General features: G+C 44.4%; 1 protein-coding gene across 4 annotated transcripts; it reads right to left on the reverse strand.

The window, feature by feature from the left end:
• Positions 1-1,828: 1,828 nt before the first annotated feature.
• On the reverse strand, positions 1,829-19,733 carry LOC106610679 (oxidation resistance protein 1). 4 transcript variants are annotated; one of them, XM_014210143.3, is made up of 16 exons: positions 19,182-19,733; positions 17,149-17,365; positions 16,400-16,590; positions 15,549-15,628; positions 12,337-12,453; positions 9,985-10,164; positions 9,445-9,576; positions 9,158-9,342; positions 8,370-8,776; positions 8,038-8,194; positions 7,252-7,423; positions 6,903-7,019; positions 5,707-5,859; positions 5,264-5,359; positions 4,498-4,571; positions 1,829-4,323 (listed from the first exon to the last, which is right to left on the reverse strand). In XM_014210143.3, the coding sequence occupies exons 2-16, from the start codon at positions 17,211-17,213 to the stop codon at positions 4,188-4,190; spliced, it is 2,262 nt and encodes a 753-aa protein (XP_014065618.2). In that variant the 5' UTR covers positions 17,214-17,365; positions 19,182-19,733; the 3' UTR covers positions 1,829-4,187. The 4 variants fall into 4 exon arrangements, with proteins under 4 accessions (XP_014065618.2, XP_014065617.2, XP_014065620.2 ...); XM_014210142.3 differs by having other exon boundaries at positions 19,131-19,733; XM_014210145.3 differs by lacking the exon at positions 19,182-19,733 and adding an exon at positions 18,704-19,120 and having other exon boundaries at positions 15,561-15,628.
• Positions 19,734-20,082: the final 349 nt, after the last annotated feature.

Here is a 20,082-nt window from a genome sequence, read left to right on the forward strand (position 1 = left end):
TCCTGTTTTTGACCATTCTGCCTGCCCTGACCCTGCCTGCCTTCCTGTACCTTGTCCCACCACACTGGATTATTGATCTCTGCCTGCCCTGACCCTGAGACTGCCTGCCATTTTGTACCTTATGGATTCTGATCTGGATTACTGACCTGTTGTTTTGTCTGCCTCCTGTTCTAGTAAAACTGTTGTTACTTCGACACTGTCTGCATCTGGGTCTTCCCTATAACGTGATCCAGATTTCACAATTAAGTTTCAGTCTCACCAGGTTGCCCATAGTTCCCTGAGTGGGCTGAGATCCTGGCAGAGTGCCAGTCAGTTCAGGGACTTCCTGCCCCCCAAAAACAAAGGGGAGGTGGGATACACCTGGTTGGTCATTCAGAGTGAGCTCAACATTTTCACTGGGTAACCTGCCAAACAATCGCTACTACCCTCCTGCACCACGAGGAAAAGAGGTACAGTCTCTGGAAGTGACTGTATCTGATCTTTCATATTCAGTTTGATTTTAAAAAAGAAATAATCCTCACTTATACCCTTGGCAAAGACTAAGTGTTACTTTGACTACGATATGTCTACATTATTATTACCTCAGCATAGTCTGTCTAGTGTTATCAGCAGCAAATTGTATCAAATGTCCTATAACTTGTTTGAATGAAATACATGATCATAGCAGTGGCTGTGTTTGTTTCCCCACAGGTTCTCATTCACTCACTGCCGAATATGTCCCACCCACGGCCCTTCATCAAGTCCCGCTTCGCCCCTCCGTGGCCTGCATTCGAGCCGCCAGAGACTTCTATCTGGACATAGTCTTCAGGTGAGGGAACTCTGGGATTCCTCATCAAGCCTAGTCCAGTAAGTTTACAACTCGTTTCCACTTTGTTACCATGTTATTACCCCTGTAACAGCTGCAGATCCCAGCCTATGGAATTAAAGTTTGAGTTCCTACCTTCTAAACTCCTCTGTGGTAATGTGCTCCATACTGTCAAAAACGAGTTTAATTTAAGAACACGAGGGGCTTTTAATATTAAATCTAATTTGTGCTGACAAAATTATCCATAGGCCTAACGGACACATGTTCAAACTCGAGCAGTTTTGATGGACACAAAGGGGAAATTTGTAGTTGGTAGATCCATATTTTAGATTTTTTTGTACTTAACATTTTCGTGATATCCAATTGGTAGTTAGTCTTGAAGCAATGAGCCCAATCAGTCCTCCATGACAACAAAATCATGAACAACAGAGTAGGGCAGGCTAATTAGTCCATCATTTTTGGGTTATGCTCAGGTGTAACAATTTGGCTGATCTATACTTCCATATTTCCAAGTCATATTCTTGAAGATCAAGGGGTATTAAATTAATTGGAATGACTGGAAACCTGACAGACTTTGGTTTTCAATGTAAAGATCATCTAAATTGTATTATTATCTGTAGTAGAAAGCAATGGGATAGAAGAAGCCTACAAAACCAACCCAAAATGCCATGCAACATCCATTTATGACCAGCTATGTAAACTAACATGGATTTATCCTGCAGTAGATGTCATTCAATTTGTAAATAGTGTGTCTAATGCCTCAAGGGGAAATTAAACTAAAAGTAACAAAGTAATCAGATTAAATTTGACTAACGGTTTACAATTAGAAAGTAACCTACCCAGCCCTTCCTGCAAATCTGTATGTGTGACCAATAAACTTTGATTTGGATACTTAACAAATTTAACTGGTTTGGAGGAAACGACAATAGCCTAGGGAAGTTGAAAATAAGCTAAAACTTTAAGGGAATGTAATTGGTGCCTGTGCCAGACCCAAGTAAAATAAAATTAAAAACGGCAATAAGGTTGTGTGAAAATTACCACATTTTATTCCTAATGACTCTACGTCCACCACATCAATGCTAATTACTTTCTGGACGAGACGTCCATGAAGCCTGAGGAAGACGCCACATTTAGATTTTCTGGCGGGGTGGTTCGAGGACCCCTCCACTGCAAGGTACATCAATTTTCTCAAAGAGAGGCTGGAGAAAGCCAAGGAATACCTAGCACAGTAAAGACTGGCAGCGGCAGCAGTCAATTTTGTGTTTGTGTCTGTAAATTAGGGTAATTCCTCTGAAGGATAATGATCAAATGAAACGCTAAACGTCCAACTTCTGTGTAGGGATCCGATTCCTTCGGCGATGTCAACTTTTCAGGTGGTTTCATTAGCATCCAACATGATCAGTATTACAAGAACCTCTTCAAATGACAGTGGCAGCTATACCAGTTGAGCCCTTCTGAAGACATACGCTTTAGACATGTTTTTTTTTATAACTAAACTCAATAGCTAGACGTTCAAGTAGACATACTTCTCATCAGTCAGAAAAGTAGCCAGCTTTTAAACATCGCTTTGGTCTCTGCTACTATTGACTAATTCATATTTCATTGTTGTAATAGTGAGTTCAAATTTGTTTTACTCACTTAAAACGTTTTCACACCAAAACAAGCAGACTGCACCATAATGCATTGTACTAATTATTGTTTTTCTTCATAAGCACTGTTTTGCAATATGTAAAGAGCCATAGATTTCTGTAATACTTTGTCATTGTTGGAGTGGCAGAGCAGGTCAAGTCGTTCCCTGTGGAGTTTTAGCAGTTTGTGACAGCCTTGCCTGAAAGTCCAAAGTTGGCTGGCCAAGGCCTGATGTCATTGCTAAAACTTCTGCAGGCAACACCCCTGCTCTGTTCCCGAGGTCGCCAACAGCTGTCATGGAAACACAAAAAGTTGGAGGCTGGCACATATGAAGCCAAACATTGTTGATGTAGATCTCATGTTATGGAACTACAGGTTAATTAACACCTTGCCCATGAGATCAGAATTGAAAGTGTGACTACACCAAAGATTATCTAACAAAATCAACAGTTTCAGAGCAAGATGAAATGGACTTAGTGATATTCTTTGCGGATTCTACCACGTGTACATTGACACTTGAAACAGGTAATATCTTAACGAAATGTTATTTCTCCATCCTCTAAAAAGGAAAGATTCACCCATTTTGAATGTTATATCGTATGTGCATCTCTGTTCTATCAATTCCAGAGTGTTCGCTGTTCAAGCAGGCTGTATTTTTGCCTGCTTGAACAGCGAATAGCTCAGATAAACATGAAAGTACCCTAGGAATTGATAGAACATCGCTCAGAGATGCACAAATACGATACAACATTCAAAATGGTTGAATCTTTCCTTTTAAGCACTGCAATATAGGCACATGTTAGCATTGCAGAGGTAGTCATCCCCTTGAAATAACCTTTGAAATAGATTGGGTCTTAGCTAAAAGGAGTCTTGATTGTTATTTTCGGTCCGTAAGCTTGCAATGACCACTGGATGAAATCAATGTTTCTCAAAAAGTATCAGATAAAGACATGTTATAATAACATTAGCCCTATTTTTCACATTTTGTTGATTTTGTCTACTTGTTATATTGTAGGAACATAGATCTAACTTCTGATCAGTGACAGCAACTTTCAGGTATTGTTTGATTGAGTGGTTAACATTAAACATTTCTAAAGATATTTAGGTTAGACCATGTCCCCCAAGTCCTTTTTTTGTTCACGTTGACTAAATTTGTACATCAGGTGATATAATTTGGTCTATATGCAAAAAGGGGCATAGTGAGCCCCTAGTTCTTCGAATTTCAGTTCCTCCGTTTTACAAAAGAGACAGCCACCTTCAGGTTAGCGATTCACAGGCAGCAAAAAGATGTGTAAAAAAAAAAAAGATGGTGCCAGAATAACAGTGCCAATTGTGCTGGGGTGGAAATGCAGCCTTACACATGCAGGTAGGCCTTCAGATGGAGATCCATTGCTAGAAGATGTGATTCCACCACTGAACTACAGTATCCACAATGCAGAGTCAGTTGAAGTGAGGACCATACCAACCTGCGAAAGGAGTGGGGGGCTGCAACAGGGCAAGTCTTCCAATGCAGTGAGGCTACAACCACCAACACCCCTCCTCCACCTAATGGTTTGGTCCACATTCAGAGATGGGGTTCAGAATAATCACAGTTAAGTTCGCAGCCTAAAACCACAGAATTAAGTCAAAATAGTGAGGTACATCCAACTCATTGTTCTAGAAGAGATGGGTTCTAGAGTCTTGTTTAAAGCAGTCATTGGACAGCCAGACATCGTGAGTGGGTGTTGCTAGGAAAGTTGAAGAGGGCAGGCCTTCACCAGAACGTCCACACCTCCAGCTCTATGACGTGGAAGTCGTCTCTTTCTGAGAGGCAGCAGTTGTTGAAGGTGTAACATGGGCTACTCCTGCCCAGGTACAGCGTCTCATCCAGCCACAGGCCAAAGTGACCACTGCGGAAGAGAGAAAGAAACGCATTTCATTGTTTTAGAGTAAAGTAATGTGTTCTCTTAAACATATTGGCACATACTGTACCACAAAGCAATGGACAGTAAGTGTCAAGGAAATAGAAACAGCATCAAGAAAACCATAATGTAACACATTTCTATAACTGGGAGTGGCTCTACCTTCCTCCTCCGATAGCAAAAGAGTCCAGGTCTCCCTTTATGAAGAAGGAGTTCTCTCTGGTCCATCTGAAACACTATGGGAGGTGACAAGGACAGAGTCAGTCAGGGACACCAACACAGGAGTACCTTAGGGTCCTATCTGATTAATGCTTTACTTCTCTGACAGCCCTTTCCGCATTGCAGACCAGGTGAATTGCAAATCAATGAACTTGGCCTTTGTAATGCTCTGCATATACAGTACACTATTTATAGCACAGGAGGCTGCTGAGGGGAGGACGGCTCATAATAATGGCTGGAACGGAGCGAATGGAATGGTATCAACATGGAAACCGTGTGTTTGGTACCATTCCCCCTATTCCTCTCCAGCCATTATCACGAGCACGTCCTCCCCAATTAAGGTGCCACCAACCTCATGTGATTGATAGCAATGAGTTCCTAACTTCTTAAATGTTGTTTGTGCTTAAAAAGCCAAAACGTGACCTTTCATAATCCAGTCTTGCATTAAATTGATCATGTGACGTTGGTAAAGACATTGATGTGAATAGTAATTTGGCTGCCATGGAAACTCCTGCAATATTACATCAGCAAGATTTGCAACAAACAGTATTGTCTTCACTTAGGTTGACAAAACAATCCTGCAGCAATACCTTAAGACACATTTCAGATTAGAAAATGTGGGAGAGAATTGTTTGGCAATGGTTGTGTAAGTGTAGTGTATGCATCATAGGGGGTGTGTGTGTGTGTGTGTGTGTGTGTCTTGTCTGACCTTGAATCGAGGATGCAGCATGAAGAGGAATGTCTCTCCTGTGCCATAGAAGGTCTCGCTCGGCCTCAGTGGGTGTGAGAGAAAGCTCCCAAACACCTGGGGCACAGAAACATACCTACCATTAACAAAAACACAACCCTCTGGTAACCAAACAAGACCGAGCTCCTACAATGGCTGTCTTCATAGGTGACCACAAGTCCACAATGAACTCTTGTGACTCCTGGCAAATCATATGTTATTCAAACCAACCCCACCATAGTTTCTGGAGCAGTTGTGAGTGTCTGAAGTCAATAGTGCAAATGCCATGAAAAGCAAGTGCTCTATGGTACGCGTTTGTGTTGAATCTCTAAAGCGGATAGATATTAAAAATGTTGAGGGTGGTGGGTGGAACATTGGGGAGTTTGTGACTTAAATTTAAAATCTGAGTACATAAAAAAGGTCACCTGATTGAGCGAGTCCTTGATGACCATGAGTACAGGCGAGTCGCTGCCGTTCAGCTTCCGGTAGAGGGACTTGAGGCTGGAGCCGTGAAGAGATGTGCTATAGGCCAGATGCCACATGTGGCCCACTGTCCTGGGAGGCAACTCGGCTGAGAGCTGGAGAGAGGGAAGGATTGAGAAGGAGAAAGAGTTGTGTGAGAGGGTTGGAGAGCAGGGGCACAGGTGGGCTCCCGAGTGGCGCAGCGGTCTAAGGCACTGCATCTCAGTGCTTGAGGCGTCACTACAGACACCCTGGTTTGAATCCAGGCTGTATCACAACCGGCCGTGATTGGGAGTCCCATAGGGCGGCGCACAATTGGCCCAGCGTCGTCCGGGTTTGGCCGGTGTAGGCTGTCATTGTCAATAAGAATTTGTTCTTGACTGACTTGCCTAGTTAAATAAAAATGGAAGAATAGACACTTATTACAAGATTAACTAAGCTTTTCCTCTGTTGAGCTAAGGAAAAAGGGAGAAAACGGAAATAATTGATATCCAATTATATTACCCTTTTCTTTAGCTAAGCTTTTCCTCTGTTGAGCTAATCTTCATCTATCCAACAAGTGAATGAGCCTGGACATGAGACATTTGAAGAGCTGACCTGCAGGCGCCATAGCTAATGTATTGGTTCAAAGTGCTCACAGCACAGCACTGCTCTGCTTCAATCTCTCCACAGGAGTTCACTACCAGCATTCTACCTTATACATAACCCCCTTTTTGAGACATGGCCACAGTAGGGGTTGAGTATTTTCAGTACTCTACTCAGCACGAAGGTTCAGTCATGAATGGCTCTGTGTGTATGACTGAAGGCCAACGCTGCTTGAGGGAGACTGAGGCAGAATCAGAAAAGTCAGGTTTTGTCTCAGACTCTGGATTTATCTTTAACCCCAGACCAGACAGGGAATGATGAACTTGTAATGCATTTGTGGAACTAGAGGCAAGAAGAGGAATGTGTGCAATTTCTTCTATATGTGTGGTGCTGACCAGTGACATGTCATGAGAAGCTTTCATTTAATTTCCCCTTGGGGATTAATGAAGTCATAATCTCCTTCTTATCCAATAATGGATGAGAATAATCTTCCATTGTGAATTTGTGCAGGTGTGATTAGATCAGACAGTGTTTTGTGAAGATCCGACATGCATGTCAACAGTTGTCTGCTTACCTCTCTGACAAGCGTTGCGTCCAAGATGCGACTCTGCTCTACGATCTCACACAGTCCCTCTGGATCTTTGTCCATGACCAGAGGTAGTCTCCCGCCACCATCCTCCACTGACACCATCTGCAAGACAAGACACGCAACCTAGTTATAAACCCATTAACCTCGCACTCAAACAACAACTCCGGACCCCACCCCACCTAAAACACTGCTCAAAACTTCCCCAGGGCAAGACGTGCAAAAGATGCATCGTCACCACTGACGCTCTAGTCAAAGTTAATGGAAATAGCCATTTTTGTTGTCAGCCACTACAGACTTTAGGACTTTCCTCAATGACTTTAATATACAGACTTACCTCCCAGTCCTCCCCTGTCCGTCCGTGGTTCTTGGACACTTCTTCCTCCTCCTCCTCTCCGTTGTCGACCAGTACAAACTCGTCTTTGTCGCCCTCCCCCTCCTCCGACCCTCCCTCCAGTATGCATAGGTCAGGCCTCCAGTGGCTCAGATATGCATAGAGCTCATCTGAGCTACAGACAACAAGATATGAGAGCAGAAAGATTTAGTGTTAAAGACCTTTGACTTACTTCTAGTGAGAATTGTAAAAGTCTCTATATTCCTCAGCAAGGGAGGGCATTGAAATTGCTGAACAAGGCCGGGAGGCCCATAGGGCAGCGCACAATTGGCCCAGCATCGTCCAGGTTAGGGAGGGTTTGGCCGGCAGGGATATCCTTGTCTCATCGCTCACTAGTGACTCCTGTGGCGGGCCGGGCGCAATGCACGCTGACCAGGTCGCCAGGTGTACGGTGTTTCCTCCGACACATTGGTGCGGCTGGCTTCCGGGTTGGATGTGCATTGTGTCAAGAAGCAGTGCGGTTGGGTTGTGTTTCGGAGGACGCATGGCTCTTGACCTTCGCCTCTCCCGAGTCCGTACGGGAGTTGCAGCGATGAGACAAGACTAACTACTACCAATTGGATACCACGAAATTGGGGAGAAAAAAGGATTTTTAAAAAAGGGAAAAAAAGACATGTAAACATTATGTTAATGTCAGACATTGTCAGTGTGAGGTGCTAATGTTCACAGAATGTAAGTGGAGTGTTAATGCTAAACTAAAACAGTCTTTCTGTGGCTCCAGACTGTTACCTCTCCTGGGAAAAGGCGAACCAGGCATCCCTCCAGGGTAAGGTTTTGGTTGTCCCCAGCTGCAAGCCTGCAGCCACACCCTTCTTCCCAGCGGACCCCTGGAGCCGCAGCCTGACAAACATGAGACATCCAAAAGTCCCTGAAGGTCTAGAGAGGCCTGGAGTAGGAGAGAAGTAGGGGGGAGGAAGAAAGAGGGAGGGGGTAGCAAAACAGACTGAGTGGGAACCATTTGTTATGCCATCTTCCTACAAACTTCTCAAGCAGACTTCAACCACACAGTGCTGCTTGGGATAAAACAATGACAAAACTATTGACTTGATTCCTTTCCTTACCTAACGTCCGATTCCTCACAGACTGCTCCTTCTCCATCCCCTCTCTGTCCACCTGCTCCATTCTCACTAGATTTCCCGTCCCTGCAGCCTCTTGTCCTCCACAACAGAAGGTGGCAGCACTGCTCAGCACAGCCCCGGATGACTGCACAACCAGCTCTTCCAGTGGGCTACCCTTCCCCTCCAGCTGCTTCTCTGCATGAGTCATGTCACTGCTACTCTCCTCCTCAGCAAACCCTTGGACCAGGCTGAGAGCCAGGGCAGACCTCAGCTCCGACGTAGCAGAAGAGACCAGCACTGGGACAGTCTCCCCCTTGTGCTGTGGGCTACTGCTGCTTCGCCTCCCACCCTGCTGGGGCGTCTTGCCAGTTTTGGAGCCAGTTTTCTGGGTCTTTTTAGTTCCTTTCCACCTAGTAACAGAAAAACAACCACCTATGTATGTTGCATGTTCTACAATGTGACCCAGCAAGCACTCCTTGATACCATAGAAATCCATGGACCAATTTCATTGGCTATACTCCATTTGCACTGCTAGATATCACAGAGAACATAGAGTTTAAGGTCACTGTTGCTACCTGTGGATTTGTCAGAGACTCACCCACACTGATCCAGTCATAGTGCGTATTTGCGATCTACCGATTTGACAGGTCTGCCCAGAATATAGGATTATTTTAGTGACCTCCTAGGTTAAAACGCCTTTCCAGGCAATGTGAAGACACAGTATGTTGATCTGTGAAGAGCTGCACCAAATATGTGTGTCTCAATCGTGCACATAGTCATTTAATGCTGACCTGTGTGTGGAGGTGTTGAAGTGCACGTGGGAAATGTCCGAGTAGAACGAGACAGAGTCCAGGCTGTCCACTGAGCAGGACAGCAGGTACTCCTCACAGCCGTGCTCCACCACCAACGGGTGGGTCTTACATGGGTCAAAGAAGATCTTATTGGACGTCACTAGCAAGATACCAGAAACCACACCCTGGTGAGAGAGAGAGGTGAGAAAGGTAAGCGAGGGGTGAGCAAGAATTGTGAGAGCGAGGTGCGTGAAAGTTGAGTGAGAATGGTGCTAGTCTCCACTCACCTTGCGGTCAGTGATGTAGCGGCAAAACAATTTGAGATATGGCATGGCGGCTTGCCCTTCCCTTTGGGAGCACTCGGGAGGGAGGGCCAGTAGGCAGAGCCGTCCGTCAGGCATTGGCACCGCCTCCACATCCTGGGAGAATCAAAACAAGCACGGAGCAAAAACACAACCGTAGCTCAGTAATATGCACTTCTCCACTTGACTTAATGTCTAAAGCAAGCATTTGCCACTCGTTAGACAGTGCTTTATATACACAGAGATGACTAAGCTGGTTTTAAAAGAACAGTTCTCACAGAAATCAATCATTGCCATTAGCCAAGTTTTTCCAGTCCTGCATTGGCTCTTATTCTATTGAACAATTTCAGCTTAATTTAAAAACCATGTGACAAGAACATTCAATTCTACCATCGGAAAAGCAAGAACACACTCCATTAAAAGGCCTGATAGGAGCCAGATAATCATGGTTAAATCATTTAAAAACATTGTCAAATGTACTTCCTCTTCTGTATGATTTGGGGAATTCATTCACATTATCCTTACCAGTAGTTTGTCATACTCTGCATCTGGTGACGGGGAGTGAGAGCTGGCAGATGGGGCCGGAAAAAGCCCAAGCCCTGGGTTAGTGTCCAACTCTGGCTCCAGCCTGAGGTTGGGGTCAAGGTGCATCACTGTGGGAGATGAGCCTTGGCCAGAGCCTTTACTCTTGGGAACGCGGAGGTTCTTGAAAATGAAAGCACAGAGTAACATCACAACACACATTCGTGCACTGCTGTAAATACAACTCTGCCCAGCCTAAGACCTCCCACTTCCTCTTTCCATTGTACTGTGAACTTTAAATCTGCTTTACTGTGGTCTTATCTGTAGCCTACTGGAGTGGAGGGGTGGATGCTTGATTTGGTAACCATGCAAATACAGGTAACTGCTAAAATTAAGGAAACAAGTAAATGAGGGATACAAAGTATATAGAAAGCAGGTGCGGTCCCAGAGTTAAGTAATTAACATCACCATGCTTAGGGTCATGTATAAAAATGCAGAGTTGCCCATTATTTTGGCTAACATGGCTAGAGGAGATCTGTGACTTTGAAAGAGTGGTCTCAAAGGAGCATAGGGGGAGAGTGTCAGTCACCAGACAACTCAATTGAACACTTATGGAAGATTTGAGCGGCGCCTGAGACAGCATTTTCCACCACCATTAACTAAACACCAAATTATGGAATTTCTTGTGGAAAAATTGTGTTATATCCCTCCAATAGTTACAGACAATTGTAGAATCTATTCCAAGGTGCATTGAAGCTGTTCTCGCAGTTCATGGTTGCCCAACGCCCTATTAAGACATTTTATGTTGGTGTTTATTTTATTTTGCCAGTTACCTGTAGGTTCTCTGAAGACTATGTGGTGAAGGCTACGTAGTCTTTCCCTCACTTTGCATGTCAAATCATAGTGGAAGGTACAAGTAAAACATACTATATATACACACACACACAAAAGTATGTGGACACCCCTTCAAATTAGTGGATTCGGCTATTTCAGCCAGCATTTGCTGACAGGTGTAGAAAATTGAGCACAGTCATGAAATCGCCATAGACAAACCTTGACAGTAGAATGGCCTTACTGAAGAGCTCAGTGACTCAACGTGGCACCGTCATAGGATGCCACCTTTCCCACAAGTCAACTGTAAGTGCTGTTATTGTGAAGTGGCAATGTCTAGGAGCAACAAAGGCTCAGCCGCGAAGTGGTAGGCCATACAAAAATCATAGAACGGGACCGCTGAAGCGCGTAAAATCAGTTGCAACCTGCACTATGTTCCAAACTGTCTCTGGAAGCAACGTCAGCACAAGAACTGTTCGTCCAGAGTTTCCTGAAATGGCGGAGCTGCACACAAGCCTAAGATCAATATGCGCAATGCCAAGCGTCAGCTGGAGTGGTGTAAAGCTCGCCGCCATTGGACCCTGGAGCAGTGGAAACGCATTCTCTGGAGTGATGAATCATGCTTCGCCATCTGGCAGTCCGACAGACAAATCTGGGTTTGCCGGATCACAGGAGAATGCTACCTACCCAAATACATAGTGACAACTCTAAAGTTTGGTGGAGAAGGAATAATGGTCTGGGGCTGTTTTTCATGGTTCGGCCTAGGCCCCTTAGTTCCAGTGAAGGGAAATCTTAATGCTAGAGCATACAATGACATTCTAGAATATTCTGTGTTTCTAACTTTGTGGCAACAGTTTTGGGAAGGCCCTTTCCTATTTCAGCATGACAATGCCCCCATGCACAAAGCAAGGTCCATGACACAGAGCCCTAACCTCAATCCCAACGAACACCTTAGTGATAAATTGGAATGCTGACTGCGAGCCAGGCCTAAATCGCCCATCAGTGCCCAACCTCACTAATGCTCGTGGTTGAATGGAAGCAAGTCCCAGCAGCAATGTTCCAACATCTAGTGGAAAGCCTTCCCAGGAGAGTGGAGACTGTTATAGCAGCAAAGGGGGGACCAACTCCATATTAATGCCCATGATTTTGGAATGAGATGGTCGACGAGCAAGTGTTCACATACTTTTGGTCATGTAGTGTATTATGTCACTACCCTGAAACTTCATACTGGGAAAAACATATGCAGATATAAAAGATAATGATGTACATCTTGTCAGTGTCTGCTCAAATGATATGAGGTTGATCGTGCCCATAGGCCTGTAATTAATGTTTTTTTCCCCGCTGTGACATTTCAAGGTGTCACATGTTGAGTGAGGAGAAGTTACAGAAGATGTCACACACATATATATATACACATATATATATATATATATATAAAAGTGTAAATGTTGGCTCTGGAAGATACTGCATGTATGTGTACAGGATGCAGCATCTGATAAGGGTGGGAACCATGGTGACTCTTACCTGTCGGGAGATGAGGGAGGAAGAGATGGAGGTGGAGAGCTGCCTGTTCAGCTTAGTCTGATCTGCCAGGCTACTGCACTTGGAGGTGACACTGAACACCGTGTCTTCATGGTGAGCCTGTGTGTACGCAGTGCAGAAATCCATTTTAGGTAGTACTCCAATATTTTCAGAAATCAGACCAAAGAATGCCAAGCCGTTCCCTTCATTTGAGGCTCCACAGTCCTCTGACAAGCCCAACATCATGTGAACCCTCCATCCGCACCCACACAACACAGGATTTAGCTATTGATAGATGGGTCCATTGACCTAAATTACGTTCCCGACGTTTGAGACTCCATGTCTGCGGGCATTATTTACACTCCGCTACTGTATGTGTGTGGGTTGAGAGAGTGTGTTGGAACATGCCTAATTGCTTGTATGCTTTTGTGTGTGTAAAACATTTTTAAACAAGACAGTGATACAGGCTACCATCAGATCATCCTCTCCACCCTCTCCGAGTTGGGCATCTCCATCTCCTACCTGACAGGTCGCTCCTACCAGGTGGCGTGGCGAGAATCTGTCTCCGCACCACGTGCTCTCACCACTGGTGTCCCCCAGGGCTCATTTCTAGGCCCTCTCCTATTCTCACTATACACCAAGTCACTTGGCTCTGTCATATCCTCACATGGTCTCTCCTATCATGGTCTCTCCTACGCAGACGACACACAATTAATCTTCTCCTTTCCCCCTTCTGATAACCAGGTGGCGAATCGCATCTCTGCATGTCTGGCAGACATATCAGTGTCGATGACGGAGCACCACCTCAAGCTGAACCTCGGCAAGACGGAGCTGCTCTTCCTCCCAGGGAAGGACTGCCCGTTCCATGATCTTGCCATCATGGTTGACAACTCCATTGTGCCCTCCTCCCAGAGTACTAAGAGCCTTGGCGTGACCCTGGACAACACCCTGTCGTTCTCCGCTAACATCAAGGCGGTGACCCGATCCTGAAGGTTCATGCTCTACAACATTCGCAAAGTACGACCCTGCCTTACACAGGAAGCGGCGCAGGTCCTAATCCAGGCACTTGTCATCTCCCGTCTGGATTACTGCAACTCGCTGCTGGCGGGGCTCACTGCCTGTGCCATTAAACCCTTAAAACTCATCCAGAACGCCGCAGCCCGTCTGGTGTTCAACCTTCCCAAGTTCTCTCACGTCACCCCGCTCCTCCGCATACTCCACTGGCTTCCAGTTGAAGCTCGCATCTGCTACAAGACCATGGTGCTTGCCTACGAACAGCACCTCCGTACCTTCAGGCTCTGATCAGTCCCTACACCCAAAGAAGGGCACTGCGTTCATCCACCTCTGGCCTGCTCGCCTCCCTACCGCTGCGGAAGCACAGTTCCCGCTCAGCCCAGTCAAAACTGTTCGCTGCTCTGGCACCCCAATGGTGGAACAAGCTCCCTCACGACGCCAGGACAGCGGAGTCAATCACCACCTTCCGGAGACACCTGAAACCCCACCTCTTTAAGGAATACCTGGGATAGGATAAAGTAATCCTTCTAACCCCCCCCCCCCCCCAAAAAAAAAAATATATAGATGTACTATTGTAAAGTGGTTGTTCCACTGGATATCATAAGGTGAATGCACCAATTTGTAAGTCGCTCTGGATAAGAGCGTCTGCTAAATGACGTAAATGTACATGTAAATGTACCAGTTCGACATTATTTGAATACTGGTTTAGTGAATCAACTTCATACATGACAGACATTGAACTTATTGTTATTTTCATAACACAGAGGTTTATAGACCAAGTACTAAACTGCAAAGAATACAAAGAGTATAGAATAGACATACATTCTGACTACTCCATATGTTGCATAAATCAATATACAAACACGTCACCCCTATCCCCCTATACCAGACTCAAAGCAATATTGGTCCTTGAAAGCTTCTTGATATGCTGTAGATCTTCTCAATGTATATTTTCTAGACAGAAACGCATTGCAAAGGGATTTTCTAGACCGAAAAAAAACAAAGTTATTGAATACATGTTTTTGCCTTGATTAAGTTATATTTAGGCTACAGTAGGATTTACAGTAGTTCCACATACAGTTGAAGTCGGAAGTTGACATACTGTACACCTTAGCCAAACACATTTGAACTCAGTTCACAATTCCTGACATTTAATCCTAGTAAAAATTCCCTGTTTTAGGTCAGTTAGGATCACCACTTTATTTTAAGAATGTGAAATGTCAGAATAATAGGAAACAATTATTTATTTCAGCTTTAATTTCTTTCATCACATTCCCAGTGGGTCAGAAGTTTACATACACTCAATTAGTATTTGGTAGTATTGTCTTTAAAACCCGTTTCCTCCAGCATCTTCACAAGGTCCTTTGCTGTTGTTCTGGGATTGATTTGCACGTTTCGCACCAAAGTACGTTCATCTCTAGGAGACAGAACGCGTCTCCTTCCTGAGCGGTATGACGGCTGCGTGGTCCCATGGTGTTTATACTTGCGTACTATTGTTTGTATAGATGAACATGGTACCTTCAGGCGTTTGGAAATTGCTCCCAAGGATGAACCAGACTTGTGGAGGTCTGCAATTATTTTTCTGAGGGCTTGGCTGATTTCTTTTGATTTTCCCATGTCAAGCAAAGAGGCACTGAGTTTGAAGGTAGGCCTTGAAATACATCCACAGGTACACAATTGACTCAAATTATATCAATTAGCCTATCAGAAGCTTCTAAAGCCATGACATGATTTCATTTTCTGGAATTTTCCAAGCTGTTTATAGGCACAGTCAACTTAGTCTATGTAAACTTCTGACCCACTGGAATTGTGATACAGTGAATTATAAGTGAAATAATCCGTCTGTAAACAATTGTTGGAAAAATTACTTTTGTCATGCACAAAGTAGATGTCCTAACCGACTTGCCAAAACTATAGTTTGTTAACAAGAAATTTGTGGAGTGGTTGAAAAACACATTTGAATGACTCCAACCTAAGTGTATGTAAACTTCCTACTTCAACTGTATCAATTTCCCCTTTACGAAATTTGATAACGTTTGAAAGCTGTAGTAATAGAAGCTTATTCATCTGCACGTGATATATTTACGAACATTTATTTCCAACACATACCTTGCAATACACTGTCCTTCCATTATAACTGTTGTAGAGCCTCAGAATATACCCGTGGATACCCAATGAAATAAGGAAGATCTGTGACTGACCGTAGTGTCTACCTTGTCATCTGACAGGTGATCTCTGCCCATGGACTTGGCCATGGTTCCCTCCGTTCCCCATCTAGGCTCTATGAAGGCAAGATGTAAAAACATAATGTTGAGAAGCGATAGCTCTTTCCACCAGTACTCTTTCTGCTGCTGACTTACAACTTGTTTGTGGTACTGTATATAGTTAAATTCATGCAAAACAATCCCCCACTCTCTCTGGCCCTGTGTGTGGGCTCCTTTGTGTATCTCTTCTGAGGTACATGCAAGAAATTATATACATTTCAGAGGTTTATTAAAGTACTGAGGTTTCTCTTTGAGTGCCTCAGGTGTGCAACAAGACAGCACTGTTGGCCTTGACACACCGACATAGAAATGTCAGCTCTCTGGCTCAATGTCATGTGTCAGCAAACTAGATCAAATTGAAAGCCTGCGGGAGGAGTGATCATGTTGATCCAATAAGTCCTTCTATAAAAAAAAGTCAACATTAACAGGGGCAGATCTGTGGTTCTGGGTACAGTGCTTTCAGAAAGTATTCATACCCCTTGACTTACTCCACATTTTGTTGTGTTAGAGTCAACAGGTAATTTATCTGGCAGGTAGTTCAAGCCTTCCTTGCTGCAGTGTTGCAATTCCTCAAAAGTTAAATAACGCTACATCTAGAGAGGAGTTCTCCTTAACAACCTTCGTTTGTGTGTGTTCTGTCAGGCTCTAGAATGGTTTGCTACGAAAATACACAACACATTTATAAATACCATACGAATAATTGGCTATGGATCTACTGCAGCTACCAAGCCCCTACTAAAGCAAACAAACCAGAGATATCGCTATAACCTTGTTGAGAGATACCTCACCTTGGAGGTAATACTGTCGCAGTCGGGGGTTCCGGATGTGGGGGACGTGGTCAAGGGGACGCCCCACGGCACAGTGGCCCTTACCGCTGGCCCTGGTCTCCTTGGTTGGGCCGATCTGAGGCCCTGTCTCCAAGGGTCCGGAAATGAACCTGGGTGACTGGGTGTCCCCAGCAGGGAGCTTGGACCCCAGTCTGGAGGGGAGAAAGAACAGAGGGATACTGGTGGTAGGGAAAACTACTTGGATGTTTATAGTTCACCATTTATTATGGTCATTAAAGCCTTCTGACCCCATCTACAGTATATGAGCATGTAAGGCTAAAATTGTTGATAACCCATCCAAGGCAATCAGCTATGATGCTTTATAATTGTCTTGACATAAAAAAAGAGTGCTCTATTTTTGCAATCACATTTGTGATTCATAGGATAGTGGGAGTTAGGGATATGGGCTGTTACTGTTTCTGGCAAGCACCTGCACTCCTCTTGCCCACGTAATGCCCATGACTGTTTGTGTTCCTTTATGCAAACGAGAAGTACATTCAAAAGAGTGACTATATCAAAGAAGGTGTTGAAGTTCTACTTTGAGCTACTGTGCTCCATTCATCGCAGCATGTAGGGAGAGCAACACAACATGTAGGGAGAGCAAGCCAAAAAAGGATAGGACGCATTCTGGGATTAACTAAACGCGTCACAATTCTAAGCAGTGCTTTTCCTCGTTTTTTTGCCAATAATCAGTTAATCGCAGGCCTGACCTGGTCTTGACGTTGCCAAAGTAGCTGGGCCTGTTTTTGTCCCTCTGTTGTATTTTGTGTTCCATGGCTCCAAGGGTTTGCAAGAAGGCCTTCTCAGGGGCTTAGCTGAGAATTCTGGGATATTGACAACAGCGATGGTCTGGTGAGTTGAGGGGCTCAGCTGGCATCCGTCCTCCTATGTTGGGTCCCCATGCTTATTAGGCCCCCGTAATCATACCTACAGGAGAGTGTAAATTAGTGCACACATAGAAGAATGAGAGAGTGAGACAGTGCATATACCCCAAGTAATGGAGTCAGGTCTTTCAGGAGAATCAATGATGCAATCTGAGCATTTTAGCATGCATATAACCTTGCGCTGGAAAAACTGTCACAAAAGGTCGAATTAGCAATAAAAAATAAAACATTTTGTATTGAGAAAATGCTCTCAAAGACTATCTAGACAAGACAAATGCCAGGGGAGAGAAGCCAGGAAGTAAATGCATGTACACCATATCTACAAAAGTATGGACACCCCTTCAAAAGAGTGGATTCGGCTATTTCAGCCACACCCATTGCTGACAGGTGTATAAAAATCAAGCACACAGCCATGCAATCTCCAGAGACAAACATTGGCAGTAGAATGGCCTTACTGAAGAGCTCGGTGACTTTCAACATGGCTACAGAGTTCCAAACTGCCTCTGGAAGCAATGTCAGCACAAAAAGTTCCTTAGTTCCAGTGAAGGGAAATATTTTTGCTAGAGCATACAATGACATTCTAGACGATTCTGTGCTTCCAACTTTGTTGTAACAGTTTGGGGAAGACCCTTTCCTGTTTCAGCATGACAATGCGCCCGTCCACAAAGCGAGGTCCATGGTTTGTCGAGATCGGTGTGGAAGAACTTGACTGGCCTGCACAGAGCCCTAACCTCAACCCCATCGAACAGCTTTGGGATGAATTGTAACGCTGACTGCGAGCCAGGCCTAATCGTCCAACATCAGTGCCCAACCTCACTAATGCTCTTGTGGCTGAATGGAAGTAGCAATGTTCCAAAATCTAGTGGAAAGCCTTCCCAGAAGTATGGAGGCTGTTATAGCAGAAAGGGGGGGGACCAACTCGATATTAATGCCCGTGATTGTGTAATGAGATGTTCGATGAGCAGGTGTCCACATACTTTTGGTCATGTAGTGTATATTGAATGGCATTTTGGTGCATTCATTCTTACATTAAATTGACTTTGCAAATACAAATTCCTTAGGGCCTGATCGACTTCTGATGCAATGAATTTAACTCCTGTGATTTATGTCATCTATTTTCGTTTTTATTTCTAGCACATTCAGTCAGAAGAGATCGGTTTCTCCACTTAGCTCAAGTTCATAATGAATAGGGGTTCTACGTGCAATACTGTATGAAGCATGCCGACAAATCATTATGCCATGGAGAAGATTGCAATTACTGTAGTCTTCCTACACATGAATGATCCCACTTCCATATCGAAAATCCGGGGGATGCGGCAATAAAACGTAGTAGTGGGGTACCCAGAATTCAGCAACATATTACAAGCATTTGGGGACTGACCTGTCACAAAGACTGCCCGGAATGTTGATGGAGAGCGGGTGATTTCGACAGACTTCATATTGCGGTGTTACTGTAGACTGTGATAGCACTGCAGAATATAGCTCAGTACTGCAGCGCCAACAGCAACATGTTGAGCATGTATGCTCCGCCTATTTCCCTCATCCTCCATCCTTTTTAAAGGGCCCGTGGTTGAGCAGAATCATTGCATGGCTGGAATAACGGTTAACTCACTGTAATAATCAATCCAACCCCCATGTTTTTAAATTCCCCATTCAAACGCCTTAAAATAGCATAGATTACAATGGTAACTTTTCAAAATGACTTTTGTTAGTTGCACTAATTAATTGCAGATAGAAAAAGCCTATACATAACTTTCGCAGAAAATAACATGGCATTTCTTAGAATAGAAAACTGGAGTGGCTTATACCTTTGGGAAATATATATAGCTTATAAATAAATTCCGCAAAAGGCCTCGCACCTGCCTTCTGCCACTCGAAGCGCTTTCATTGCGTCGCTTCGCTTGTTGATGCTCAAATTCTGGAGAAAACGACGGTTCAGACGAGAGTGAGTACAGCTAAGACCAAACGTAACTTTTTCGTAGCGGGTTAAAGGCGCTCCATGGTAAATCTGCCATCAGCATTGCCGTGCAGCTGATTCGGCCTCTGCAGAAGTCAGGGCATTCATACTTCTTCCGCTTCGCCGAGCAGAGTTGTTGTAAAATAAATTGTCAAGGAAGTGAGTTTGTTTTTACAGGACCTCCCATATAGCTCTGTGAAGCCGAAGTATGAACACTCCCTGACTTCTGCAAAGGCAATATCATGTAAATGGTGCAAGGCCAATGCAGACCTCAGATTGAACATGCAGTGCATTTAAGAGACAATTTATGCTTGATCCGAAATGTGGTCGGCGGTGCCATATGGATGTTGTGACTCAGTAGCGGTTCCTCCAGAGGCATGTACAGTAGAGGCGAAAATGAGCTCAGTACCGCATCGCCATGAGCCTCTCAAATGTTGTAACAATGTGGACGGCTCCATATAGCTACGCATTGACATGATTGATGACGGTAGGTGAAGGCGGGAGGTCCTGTATAAACAAACGTACTTCCTTGACAACTCTGCGCGAGAAGTATGAATGCCCTGACTCCTGCTGAGGCTGTATGGCCGTAAATGCTGCACGGCCAATGCAGACATCTGATTGCCCTTGGAGCGCCTTTAAGGGTGAATTTAGGCAGCAGGTTAGGAAAAGGGTTAGCTAAAATACTCGAACCTGCTAGGAAAAGCAACGCCATTTGTGTTAGGATAACCGACATTAGCTACAATACATGGTATAATTTCGATGTCTACACTGAGGGTCTATAAAGCCAGGAAGACCGGTTGAAG

The sequence above is a fragment of the Salmo salar genome, chromosome 09 (assembly GCF_965601325.2).
Source record: "Salmo salar chromosome 09, fSalSal1, whole genome shotgun sequence".
NCBI lineage: Eukaryota > Metazoa > Chordata > Actinopteri > Salmoniformes > Salmonidae > Salmo > Salmo salar.